The sequence below is a fragment of the Cyclopterus lumpus genome, chromosome 18, assembly GCF_009769545.1.
Source record: "Cyclopterus lumpus isolate fCycLum1 chromosome 18, fCycLum1.pri, whole genome shotgun sequence".
Taxonomy (NCBI): domain Eukaryota; kingdom Metazoa; phylum Chordata; class Actinopteri; order Perciformes; family Cyclopteridae; genus Cyclopterus; species Cyclopterus lumpus.
In genome coordinates, this window is record NC_046983.1 from 990,001 (window position 1) to 1,004,249 (window position 14,249).

The 14,249-nt window shown below is 48.0% G+C and overlaps 1 protein-coding gene across 2 annotated transcripts in view; it reads right to left on the reverse strand.

The window, feature by feature from the left end:
- sgms2b (sphingomyelin synthase 2b) overlaps positions 1-12,681 on the reverse strand; it is a 12,709-nt gene extending 28 nt beyond the window's left edge. Inside the window, exons 1-7 of one of the 2 annotated variants that reach the window (XM_034557490.1) lie at positions 12,444-12,681; positions 7,470-8,217; positions 6,247-6,364; positions 6,103-6,160; positions 5,814-5,909; positions 5,099-5,265; positions 1-1,670 (exon numbers count right to left, since the gene is read on the reverse strand). The exon at positions 1-1,670 is cut by the window's left edge and continues 28 nt beyond it. In XM_034557490.1, the coding sequence (XP_034413381.1) occupies positions 1,494-1,670; positions 5,099-5,265; positions 5,814-5,909; positions 6,103-6,160; positions 6,247-6,364; positions 7,470-8,011 (1,158 nt within the window). In that variant the 5' untranslated portion in view covers positions 8,012-8,217; positions 12,444-12,681 and the 3' untranslated portion in view covers positions 1-1,493. The remainder of the gene's footprint in view (positions 1,671-5,098; positions 5,266-5,813; positions 5,910-6,102; positions 6,161-6,246; positions 6,365-7,469; positions 8,218-12,443) is intronic. The other variant, XM_034557491.1, reaches the window with a different exon arrangement.
- Between the last annotated feature and the right edge of the window lie 1,568 nt (positions 12,682-14,249).

The window sequence follows — 14,249 nt, forward strand, 5'->3', positions numbered from 1 at the left end:
AAGCAAACATCCGACTGTGACACTTTGTTCAAGTCAACTTACGCGAACAAGAAACAGCCGCTAACACTTTGAGAAAGTAACTTTCATTTTACAAACAAAGAAATACCACTGAGCTCAGGTGACTTGTAGATAGAACTTAAACACAATAATCAAGCACAGGAAGACATTTACGACAATACTCATGGAATATACTCAGAACGCGGTGCGTTCGACCTCCGCGGAAGCTGAACTTGGTTTTTAAGCACCATTTAGCATGTTGCTAACTAGCATTCAGATTACAGCGCAGCAGCTTTCTGGTGAAGAGAAGTCCATATTTTATAAAGACCTTTCTATTTGTTAGCTGCCAATGCAACAGAACTTTGTTTCAGGGACACTTTCCCTGTTCGTGATGAGGTTTGTTATTAAATCGCTCAGAAGGTGGTCTCGTTCCACGCCTGTTAGCCTGCTAACGTGCTAACATGCTATCGTCAAGTCCTTTGGCGTCGAGGTTCATGCTGGTTGCAAACTTTCATGCCACTGTGTTCATAACGCCGAGCAATAACACAAGAACTCGTAATCAGATTTAAACCAGTGACAAACAGAAAATGGAAAAGAAACCGACAGTGACCGTGTTCCTGAAGGCAACATTCCTACGCAGCTGCTAACATGGCTGATGTTTCATCACCTCCTGGAAGAGGTTCTGCCAGCAGGACATGGACCCCGCGTTGGGTTCTCCTGGAAGAGGTTCTGCCAGCAGGACATGGACCCCGCGTTGGGTTCTCCTGGAAGAGGTTCTGCCAGCAGGACATGGACCCCGCGTTGGGTTCTCCTGGAAGAGGTTCTGCCAGCAGGACATGGACCCCGCGTTGGGTTCTCCTGGAAGAGGTTCTGCCTGCAGGACATGGACCCCGCGTTGGGTTCTCCTGGAAGAGGTTCTGCCAGCAGGACATGGACCCCGCGTTGGGTTCTCCTGGAAGAGGTTCTGCCTGCAGGACATGGACCCCGCGTTGGGTTCTCCTGGAAGAGGTTCCACTTGCTGAACCCTTCAATCCTCCAGTTTCACTTAAGTTCTAGCCGACGTTAAGAACTAACTGACTGACTTGTGAAAGCTGCTCTTCGGCCAGTGGATCTGCTGTTTGAGTCTTAATTTGGTAAACCTGGTTTACTGGGAATAATACATAATAACATGCAAAGATCAGAAACAAAGACACAAGAAGCTGCGATGAATTCTCCAACTTCCTCCCAATCCGAAGACGTTTCCTTTTCATAATTCTAAACATTTCTCACAACATGTTTAGAATTGAAAGTTTGTGTCCTTTAAACTTCTTCTCAGAGACTCGGAGGAACCATAACTCTGAATGTTGTGAAACTTGTTAAATAAATATCACGATAATGAAAACGTCTCTTCCTGCTTCCTCAGGACGCAGGAAGAGCTTCCAATAAATTAACCATCACACGGGACTCCTCCCCCTACTCACTCCTCCCCCTCCTCACTTGAACATGACTCCTCCCTCTCACTCCTCCCTCCCCACCCCCTCCACTATCCGGTACCGCTGTCTGCAGGAGGACGGCAGCGTCACCGGCAGCGAGAACACGACAGGAACCTCCGTCTGGACGTTCCTCTCCAGGAAGTGGAAGACGGGGTTCCACCACGTCCTCGACAGGAAGTTGTTGGGAGCTTGACGCAGCGCCTGAGAAGAAGAACACAAATAATAATAATAATAATAATAATAAAGAGTAAACTGAGAACCCATTCATCGTTTCATTGATGTCACCGGGTCCGCTCCTCTAACGGGAGCCGATGGTGCTTCCAGATCATTTATGATCATGAATGGAATATGTCCAGGTTGATGAAACCAACGGCAACCAACGCCTATACTGGAGAACCTGCCTCTGTGTGTGTGTGTGTGTGTGTGTGTGTGTGCCCCTACGAGTGTGTGTGTGTGTGTGTGTGTGCCCCTAGGAGTGTGTGTGTGTGCCCCTACGAGTGTGTGTGTGCCCCTACGAGTGTGTGTGTGTGTGTGTGTGTGTGCCCCTAGGAGTGTGTGTGTGTGTGTGTGCCCCTACGAGTGTGTGCGTGTGCCCCTACGAGTGTGTGTGTGTGCCCCTACGAGTGTGTGTGTGCCCCTACGAGTGTGTGTGTGTGTGTGCCCCTAGGAGTGTGTGTGTGTGTGTGTGTGTGTGTGTGCCCCTACGAGTGTGTGTGTGTGTGTGTGTGCCCCTAGGAGTGTGTGTGTGTGTGACCCTATGAGTGTGTGTGTGTGTGCCCCTACGAGTGTGTGTGTGTGCCCCTACGAGTGTGTGTGTGTGTGTGTGTGTGCCCCTAGGAGTGTGTGTGTGTGTGTGTGTGTGTGCCCCTACGAGTGTGTGTGTGTGTGTGTGTGTGCCCCTACGAGTGTGTGTGTGTGTGCCCCTACGAGTGTGTGTGTGTGCCCCTACGAGTGTGTGTGTGTGTGTGTGTGTGCCCCTAGGAGTGTGTGTGTGTGTGTGTGTGTGCCCCTAGGAGTGTGTGTGTGTGTGTGTGTGTGCCCCTACGAGTGTGGGTGTGTGCCCCTACGAGTGTGTGCGTGTGCCCCTACGAGTGTGTGTGTGTGCCCCTACGAGTGTGTGTGTGTGTGCCCCTACGAGTGTGTGTGTGTGTGTGCCCCTAGGAGTGTGTGTGTGTGTGTGTGTGTGTGTGCCCCTACGAGTGTGTGTGTGTGTGCCCCTACGAGTGTGTGTGTGTGTGCCCCTACGAGTGTGTGTGTGTGTGCCCCTACGAGTGTGTGTGTGTGTGTGCCCCTAGGAGTGTGTGTGTGTGTGTGTGTGTGTGTGTGTGTGCCCCTATGAGTGTGGGTGTGTGCCCCTACGAGTGTGTGTGTGTGTGTGCCCCTAGGAGTGTGTGTGTGTGTGTGTGTGTGTGCCCCTACGAGTGTGTGCGTGTGCCCCTACGAGTGTGTGCGTGTGCCCCTACGAGTGTGTGTGTGCCCCTACGAGTGTGTGTGTGTGTGTGCCCCTACGAGTGTGTGTGTGTGTGTGTGTGTGTGTGCCCCTACGAGTGTGTGTGTGTGCCCCTACGAGTGTGTGTGTGTGTGTGCCCCTACGAGTGTGTGTGTGTGTGTGCCCCTACGAGTGTGTGTGTGTGCCCCTACGAGTGTGTGTGTGTGTGTGCCCCTACGAGTGTGTGTGTGTCCCTACGAGTGTGTGTGTGTGTGTGCCCCTACGAGTGTGTGTGTGTGCCCCTATGAGTGTGTGTGTGTGTGTGCCCCTACGAGTGTGTGTGTGTGCCCCTACGTGTGTGTGTGTGTGCCCCTACGTGTGTGTGTGTGTGCCCCTACGTGTGTGTGTGTGCGTGTGCCCCTACGTGTGTGTGTGTGCGTGTGCCCCTACGTGTGTGTGTGCCCCTACGTGTGTGTGTGTGTGTGTGTGCCCCTACGAGTGTGTGTGTGTGTGCCCCTATGAGTGTGTGTGTGTGTGTGCCCCTACGTGTGTGTGTGTGCGTGTGCCCCTACGTGTGCGTGTGCCCCTACGTGTGTGTGTGTGCCCCTACGTGTGTGTGTGTTACCCTACGAGTGTGTGTGTGTGCCCCTACGTGTGTGTGTTACCCTACGAGTGTGTGTGTGTGTGCCCCTACGAGTGTGTGTGGGTGTGCCCCTACGTGCGTGTGTGTGTGTGACCCTACATGCGTGTGTGTGTGTGTGTGTGTGTGTGCCCCTACGTGTGTGTGTGACCCTACATGTGTGTGTGTGTGTGCCCCTACGAGTGTGTGTGTGCCCCTACGAGTGTGTGTGTGCCCCTACGAGTGTGTGTGTGTGTGCCCCTACGAGTGTGTGTGTGTGTGCCCCTACGAGTGTGTGTGTGTGTGCCCCTACGTGTGTGTGTGTGTGTGTGTGTGTGCCCCTACGAGTGTGTGTGTGTGTGACCCTACATGTGTGTGTGTGTGTGTGTGCCCCTACGAGTGTGTGTGTGCCCCTACGTGTGTGTGTGTGTGTGCCCCTACGAGTGTGTGTGTGTGTGACCCTACATGTGTGTGTGTGTGTGTGTGCCCCTACGAGTGTGTGTGTGCCCCTACGTGTGTGTGTGTGTGCCCCTACGTGTGTGTGCCCCTACGTGTGTGTGTGTGCCCCTACGAGTGTGTGCGTGTGCCCCTACGTGTGTGTGTGTGTGTGCCCCTACGTGTGTGTGTGACCCTACATGTGTGTGTGTGTGTGTGTGCCCCTACGAGTGTGTGTGTGTGTGCCCCTACGTGTGTGTGTGTGTGTGCCCCTACGAGTGTGTGTGTGTGTGCCCCTACGTGTGTGTGTGTGTGCCCCTACGAGTGTGTGTGTGTGTGACCCTACATGTGTGTGTGTGTGTGTGTGTGTGCCCCTACGTGTGTGTGTGTGTGTGTGTGCCCCTACGTGTGTGTGTGTGTGCCCCTACGAGTGTGTGCGTGTGCCCCTACGTGTGTGTGTGTGTGCCCCTACGTGTGTGTGTGTGCCCCTACGTGTGTGTGTGTGTGCCCCTACGAGTGTGTGTGTGTGCCCCTACGAGTGTGCGTGTGCCCCTACGTGTGTGTGTGTGTGCCCCTACGTGTGTGTGTGTGTGTGCCCCTACGAGTGTGCGTGTGCCCCTACGTGTATGTGTGTGTGTGTGCCCCTACGTGTGTGTGCGTGTGCCCGTATGTGTGTGTGTGTGTGCGTGACCCTACATGTGTGTGTGTGCCCCTACGTGTGTGTGTGTGTGTGCCCCTACGAGTGTGTGTGACCCTACGTGTGTGTGTGTGTGTGTGTGTGTGACCCTACATGTGTGTGTGTGTGTGTGTGACCCTACATGTGTGTGCGTGTGTGTGTGACCCTACATGTGTGTGTGTGTGTGTGTGTGACCCTACATGTGTGTGTGTGTGTGTGTGTGTGTGTGCCTACATGTTTGTTTGTGTGTGTGTGTGTGTGTGTGTGTGCCCCTACATGTGTGTGTGTGTGTGTGTGTGTGTGTGTGTGACCCTACATGTGTGTGTGTGTGTGTGTGTGTGTGTGTGTGACCCTACATGTGTGTGTGTGTGTGTGTGACCCTACATGTGTGTGTGTGTGTGTGTGACCCTACATGTGTGTGTGTGTGTGTGTGACCCTACATGTGTGTGTGTGTGTGTGTGTGCCCCTACGTGTGTGTTGGCCATGGTGTGGTACCACCAGAAGGTCCGGGTGGTGGCGATGTACCCGATCACCACGTCGATGCTGTAGTGCTCGTGAGCCACGAGGATGCAGACGACTCCCGAGGCGCTGAGCGACCAGCAGAACCAGCGGTACCACCACATCCACCGGGGTGAGTCTGACACACAACAACAACAACAACAACAACAACAACATGAATAAACAATAAAGACGACCGAAACAATATACTTCAAATTACAACATTCCATTCAACAAATACAGTGTGTCTAAATAAACTTTAAATTAAATATTAAGACATGAATAATGTATTCCCGTATTGTAAGCAATACAATATTATATTCAAATTGGGATAATCTGTTTTCTACTGTCTTAATCTATTTTTGCTTACTTTAATGTATTTTGTACTTTGTGTTAAATCCTATTTACACGCGTTTTCTTCAGAAAGGAAAACACAACAAATAAGACTTTATCAAAAAGGTGCTAAAAAAGTCTTGTTTAAAAAAAATAAAAGTTATGTTACCAGACTAAATAGTTACATTAATTGTATTTCTAAATGTTTAAGATTCAACAAAGATTTAGAGAAAATATTCAGAAAAGTTAATAAAAAATATTTGTATACGTTTTAGTTTTAATTTGCGTGTTTAAATTGTCTCGTTAAAGTTCACATTTCTAAATGTTCCCATAAGTAACAGAACCCTGACTCACACTCCTGGATGAACAGGTAGGAGAGCGTCAACATGACGGTGTGGCCGCTGTACAGGAAGTCACCGCACATCAGGTGAGAGCCGGTCAGAGACAAACCTGAACACAACACCACAGCTTTGAGGGGGCTGCCCTCTGCAGGCAGAGAGCGGCTACTACAGGAACGATTGTGACGAGCTCATGATTCATTCACCAAGAAAATACCTAAAAACTTCAAATGCTTCGGTGGCTGCCAGCCAATCAGAGGGCAGGATTTTCAGATTTCATGCAGTAAAAAGTGGTAAACGGTTACCTCCTCCTGAGATCAGCCTCAGAATCCTCCAGATTTTCCCCGTGGAGTCGTTGTACAGCTGCAGAGACGACGACACAGAACACACATTCACTCACAGCACGGTGACTGTGCAGGTAGAGTAAAGTATTTAGTGTGTACTAGTACCTTCGGAGCGCACACCATGTGTTTGCCCGGCACCGGCAGCGTGGTGATGTACATGGTGACGCAGCGGTACATGTAGAGCGTCCCGATGAGGAAGAAACAGCGACGACCCACGATGGCTCTGCAGAGAGCAAGTCAAAGTATTACAACTATATATATATTTATATATATATATTTATTATGAACCCAAACATGAGAGCGTTTGATGTTCCGAGTACAATTCTCTTTGAACGCACCTGTAGTGACCCCTCAAGGAGTCAGTTGACCGATTCATAGAAGAACCAACCAACGAGTACTACAAGGACAATGAAAACTAAGAGTACTACGAGTACTTCGAGCATTATGAAGACTACGAGTATTCCGAGAACGGCGAGGACTGCGAGTACTTGAGGACTGCGAGTACTATGAGTACTACAAGGACTATGAGTATTATGAGGACTACGAGTACTGGGAGTACTACGAGGACTACGAGGACTGCGAGGACAGAGGACTGCGAGTACTGGGAGTACTGCGAGGACAGAGTACTGCGAGGACAGAGTACTGCGAGGACAGAGTACTACGAGGACTCCGAGTACTGGGAGTACTGGGAGGACTACGAGGACAATGAGGACTACGAGTACTGGGAGGACTACGAGTACTACGAGGACTGCGAGGACAATGAGGACTACGAGTACTGGGAGGACTACGAGTACTGGGAGGACTACGAGTACTGGGAGTACTACGATGACTGCGAGTACTGCGAGGACAGAGAGTACTGCGAGTACTGGGAGTACTGGGAGGACTACGAGGACAATGAGGACTACGAGTACTGGGAGTACTACGAGGACTGCGAGTACTGCGAGGACAGAGTACTGCGAGGACAGAGAGTACTACGAGGACTACGAGTACTACGAGGACTGCGAGTACTACGAGGACTGCGAGTACTGCGAGGACAGAGAGTACTGCGAGGACTCCGAGTATTGGGAGTACTGGGAGGACTACGAGGACAATGAGGACTACGAGTACTGGGAGTACTACGAGGACTACGAGGACAATGAGGACTACGAGTACTACGAGGACTACGAGTACTACGAGGACTGCGAGTACTGCGAGGACAGAGTACTGCGAGGACAGAGAGTACTACGAGGACTCCGAGTATTGGGAGTACTGGGAGGACAATGAGGACTACGAGTACTGCGAGGACAGAGAGTACTACGAGTACTGGGAGTACTTCTATCACAACATACTTGTGCTTGAGGGCCAGCAGCTGGACGAGCCAGAGCCCCACCAGGATGAGCCCGTTGACCTCTGTGACGGTGAAGGCCCACGGCACGCGGTCCACGTAGTCGAAGAACTTGTCGGGCAGCGGCGGGCTCACCGACTTGTCCGGCACCCTCTCGTGCACCACGGTGATGATGACGGTGGTGAAGAAGAGGATGAAGAGCGCGTAGAGGAAGGCCACGCCCGTCTTCCACCACTCGGCAGGGAGCAGGTCGGCCCGCTCATCCTCCGGCACGGCGATCTTCACGTAGTCGCAGTGCCGCCGCAGCCCGCCGCTCAGAGACCGGATCAACTGGTTCTGTTTCAACAGGCCACTCAGTCCGCCGCGCTCGGGATGCTTCTCGGTGGCGGGCGGCGAGAAGGAGGAGGAGGCGTGGCGGGTCGGGGTACCGTTGGCGAGCCTCGGAGGAGGAGTGTCGGGATTCGCCGTGGTCACATTGGCCTCCACGTGGAGGCGGACCGCGTCATCGTCATCGTCGTCGTCCTGGATCAGCTGAGGCGCCGCCATTGGTCCGACCAATCGGGACGAGCTTCCCCCGGTTCACCGGCCAATCGCAGCTGACGGGCTTTTAGTTTCTCTCTGAAGGAGGCTCGAGTGTCCCAGATGCCTGATCGGTAACCAGCGATCAATAGTCAGGTCCGGTGATCCAGGATCAATAATCTGATCGATACCAGGAGTCACTCTGGTGAGGTCACGCAGACGGCCGGTGGAGCCTGAAGAAAAAACAACACAAACAAACACTTTGTTAAATTTAAATGCATGCTGGTGCCTACTCCTTCATGTAACCCAGGTGCATGCTGGTCCTGTACCTGCCTACTCCTTCATGTAACCCAGGTGCATGCTGGTCCTGTACCTGCCTACTCCTTCATGTAACCCAGGTGCATGCTGGTCCTGTACCTGCCTACTCCTTCATGTAACCCAGGTGCATGCTGGTCCTGTACCTGCCTACTCCTTCATGTAACCCAGGTGCATGCTGGTCCTGTGCCTGCCTACTCCTTCATGTAACCCAGGTGCATGCTGGTCCTGTACCTGCCTACTCCTTCATGTAACCCAGGTGCATGCTGGTCCTGTGCCTGCCTACTCCTTCATGTAACCCAGGTGCATGCTGGTCCTGTACCTGCCTACTCCTTCATGTAACCCAGGTGCATGCTGGTCCTGTACCTGCCTACTCCTTCATGTAACCCAGGTGCATGCTGGTCCTGTACCTGCCTACTCCTTCATGTTACCCAGGTGCATGCTGGTCCTGTACCTGCCTACTCCTTCATGTAACCCAGGTGCATGCTGGTCCTGTACCTGCCTACTCCTTCATGTAACCCAGGTGCATGCTGGTCCTGTACCTGCCTACTCCTTCATGTAACCCAGGTGCATGCTGGTCCTCTACCTGCCTACTCCTTCATGTAACCAGTGTTACCCAATTAATGAACAACCAAAAGACTAAATATATCTAGACAACAAAGAAATAAACTAAAAGCTATCACAATAAAAAGCTATTCTAATATATCAAAACATCTAACCTCAATGAGCAAACAACCTGAATAATTAAACACTACTACAATAAAATAAATAAATAATAATATAAAATAAATAAATCCAACAGATTGTTTAAATCGAGACAAACTGGAGATTCTCAAACTAAATTTACTGAAGAAACTCAAAACCTATGAGTCGTCACTGAAGGCTTCACAGTGAAGCTGCTGCTGAAGGCTTCACTGTGAAGCTGCTGCTGAAGGCTTCACAGTGAAGCTGCTGCTGAAGGCTTCACTGTGAAGCTGCTGCTGAAGGCTTCACAGTGAAGCTGCTGCTGAAGGCTTCACAGTGAAGCTGCTGCTGAAGGCTTCACAGTGAAGCTGCTGCTGAAGGCTTCACAGTGAAGCTGCTGCTGAAGGCTTCACAGTGAAGCTGCTGCTGAAGGCTTCACTGTGAAGCTGCTGCTGAAGGTTCACTGTGAAGCTGCTGCTGAAGGCTTCACAGTGAAGCTGCTGCTGAAGGCTTCACAGTGAAGCTGCTGCTGAAGGCTTCACTGTGAAGCTGCTGCTGAAGGCTTCACAGTGAAGCTGCTGCTGAAGGCTTCACTGTGAAGCTGCTGCTGAAGGTTCACTGTGAAGCTGCTGCTGAAGGCTTCACAGTGAAGCTGCTGCTGAAGGCTTCACAGTGAAGCTGCTGCTGAAGGCTTCACTGTGAAGCTGCTGCTGAAGGCTTCACTGTGAAGCTGCTGCTGAAGGCTTCACAGTGAAGCTGCTGCTGAAGGCTTCACTGTGAAGCTGCTGCTGAAGGCTTCACAGTGAAGCTGCTGCTGAAGGCTTCACTGTGAAGCTGCTGCTGAAGGCTTCACTGTGAAGCTGCTGCTGAAGGCTTCACAGTGAAGCTGCTGCTGAAGGCTTCACTGTGAAGCTGCTGCTGAAGGTTCACTGTGAAGCTGCTGCTGAAGGCTTCACAGTGAAGCTGCTGCTGAAGGCTTCACAGTGAAGCTGCTGCTGAAGGCTTCACAGTGAAGCTGCTGCTGAAGGCTTCACTGTGAAGCTGCTGCTGAAGGCTTCACTGTGAAGCTGCTGCTGAAGGCTTCACTGTGAAGCTGCTGCTGAAGGCTTCACAGTGAAGCTGCTGCTGAAGGCTTCACTGTGAAGCTGCTGCTGAAGGCTTCACTGTGAAGCTGCTGCTGAAGGCTTCACAGTGAAGCTGCTGCTGAAGGCTTCACTGTGAAGCTGCTGCTGAAGGTTCACTGTGAAGCTGCTGCTGAAGGCTTCACAGTGAAGCTGCTGCTGAAGGCTTCACAGTGAAGCTGCTGCTGAAGGCTTCACAGTGAAGCTGCTGCTGAAGGCTTCACTGTGAAGCTGCTGCTGAAGGCTTCACTGTGAAGCTGCTGCTGAAGGCTTCACTGTGAAGCTGCTGCTGAAGGCTTCACTGTGAAGCTGCTGCTGAAGGCTCAGAGGAATTAGACAACTGAACCCTTAAGGAAGTTTCTTTATCTGCAGATTAAGTTCAGGCGGGACACACACACACACACACACACACACACACACACACACACACACACACACACACACACACACACACACACACACACACACACACACACACACACACACACACACACACACACACACACACACACACACACACACACACACACACACACACACACACACACACACACACACACACACACACACACACACACACACACACACACACACACACGGCACTCCCAGTGTGACAGACACACACACACACCTGAGGGCGGCACTCCCAGTGTGACAGACACACCCTAAGCACACACACACACACACACAAACACACACACACACACACACACACACACACACACACACACACACACACTCTGGAAAACGAGTCAGACGGCATCGACGTCATCGTCTGAACATTTAATAAGAACTCTCTACCAACTTTTATTTTTTTAAGTAACGTGTATAAACTGGAAAAAGTATTTTATCTTGAAAGGATTCTGCTTCCTGTTTAATCTCCACTATAACGCTATATGTCGTAGAATATATATTATACTTGTTAATATTTAAATGTTGCTCCCCAACGATGTTAAAACTACGCCCGCTTTGGTGTTCTGTGCGTCAATAATAATTATTATGATTATTGGTTCATCTACAGATGATTTTCTTAATAAATATATCCGGTCGTTGAAAGTTGAAAATCTTTTATTATTATAAATATAAAAAATTATATACATTTTAAATTACATATTTTAAATGATATATTTTTTTTATCTTTTTATTAAAATAAATGATATATGTATATATTATTTTGTATCTTTATCCAAAATCTTCTTTGAGGGACGTGAAAAATGATTTTGTACAAAAGACAAAATATTATTATTTCAGTAAATAAAAGCACAATTCTTTTATTTGAATGTCAGGAATAAAGTAAATAAAAACAACACGTTGAACTGTTTTGTAAATAGAGGAAATAAAGTTGGACATAAACTTTGATCGGTCACAAGGCGAAGAGGAACTTCCTGTTTACGAGCCACACACAAGTTAACGAGCACGAGAAGTCAGATTGACAACTCGAGGGAGGTCACGTGACCACCCTGGTTCATCTAGTGTTCATCATCCATCGAGTGGCAGATATTAACACCGTGTTGACGTCCACGAAGGGATTTTACAACGTGTTTTAGATCAATTATTGATCAATAAATAATGAATGGACCTTTATTTATACATCAAAAAAAAAGGTCCATTCATTAAGTCAACTAAAAACACGTAAAATCCCTTCGTAGACGTCAACACGGTGTTTATATACACACACACACACACACACACACACACACACACACACACACACACACACACACACACACACACACACACACACACACACACACACACACACACACACACATACATACACACACACACACACACACATACATACACACCTACACACACACACACCTACACACACACATACATACACACACACACACATACATACCCACACACACACACACCCACACCCACACACACACACACACACACACACACACACACACACACACACACACACACACACACACACACACACACACACACACATACATACACACACACACACACACACATACATACATACACACACACACACACACACACACACATACACACGTACATACATACTCACACACACACATACATACACACACACACACACACATATACACACATACATACATACTCACACACACACATACACACACACACACACACACACACACACACACACACACACGCGCACACACACACACACACCTACACGCACACACACACACACGTATTAATATAAGTATGACTTTTACCAAATGATTTTAGGAAATGGATTAAACTATTATAAAGTAACATAAAGTCCCACTCGTCTTCACGTGAGGAGCATAAAGGACCTGAATCGATCGATCGATTGATTGATTATCTACCTGCTTTGGTCTCGCAGCGGAAGCGACGTGTTTCCTGGACGAGGTCCTCGTGCTCACCGGACTCGGACTCACCTGCCGGGCGTGTTGCGGCTCCAGGTGGACGCGGGGGACCTACTTCCTGTGATAACAACAAAGCCTGAACGTGACACTTTCCACTTCTTCCTCTCGGGACTCGTCACTTGTTTTACTCTCCCCGAAACGTCCTCTCCTCCTCTTCCTCCTCTCCTCCTCTTCCTCCTCATCTCACGCCCTCCTCGGTGACTGCGTTGCTCCTCGTTTCTCCAAATATGGTGCGGCCGCTTCCGGCGACGCGCCCCTGCTGACTCCGAAGGCTGACGACGATGACTCACCTGAGCTCGATAGAACTCGGGGTTTTCCGTGAAAGAGATAATAAGAAAAAAAGATGTATAATGTATGATCTATAATTTCATTTTAAAATAAAAAAATAGATCATTAAAAATATATACATTTGTAATAAAAAAAATACATATACTTTAAAAAAATATATATACGTTTTTTTACATTTATATAATTTTTATTTTTATGTGTATAAAAATGTTGTATTATAACGGTACATGCAGACAATATAGCAGTATATATACACGATATAACAGTATATGCAGATGATATAATGGTATATGCAGATGTTATAACCATATAGGCAGATGATATAACTTTACATGCATACGATATAACTGTATATGCAGACGATATAACAGTATATGAAGACGATATAACAGTATATGCAGATGATATAACGGTATATGCAGATGTATATGCAAACGATATAACGGTATATGTAGATGATATAACGGTATATGTAGATGATATAACGGTATATGCAGACGATATAACGGTATATGTACATGATATAACGATATATGTAGATGATATAACGGTATATGCAGACGATATAACGGTATATGCAGAAGATGTATATGCACACGATATAACTATATATGCAGACGATATAACTGTATATGCAGATGTTATAACCGTATATGCAGATGATATAACGGTATATGCAGATGTTATAACCGTATATGCAGACGATATAAAGGTATATGCAGATGATGTATATGCAGACGATATAACTGTATATGCAGATGATATAATGGTATATGCAGATGATGTATATGCAGACGATATAACTGTATATGCAGACGATATAACGGTATATGCAGATGTTATAACGGTATATGCAGACGATATAACGGTATATGCAGATGTTATAACCGTATATGCAGACGATATAAAGGTATATGCAGATGATGTATATGCAGACGATATAACTGTATATGCAGATGATATAATGGTATATGCAGATGATGTATATGCAGACGATATAACTGTATATGCAGACGATATAACGGTATATGCAGATGTTATAACGGTATATGCAGACGATATAACGGTATATGCAGACGATGTATATGCAGACGATATAACGGTATATGCAGACAATATAACGGTATATGCAGATGATGTATATGCAGATGAAATAACTGTATATGCAGACGATATAACGGTATATGCAGATGTTATAACGATATATGCAGATGATGTACATGCAGACGATATAACTGTATATGCACACGATATAACTGTATATGCAGATGTTATAACCGTATATGCAGACGATATAACGGTATATGCAGATGATGTATATGCAGACGATATAACTGTATATGCACGCAATATAACTGTATATGCAGATGATGTATATGCAGACGATATAACTGTATATGCACACAATATAACTGTATATGCAGACGATATAACGGTATATGCACGCAATATAATGGT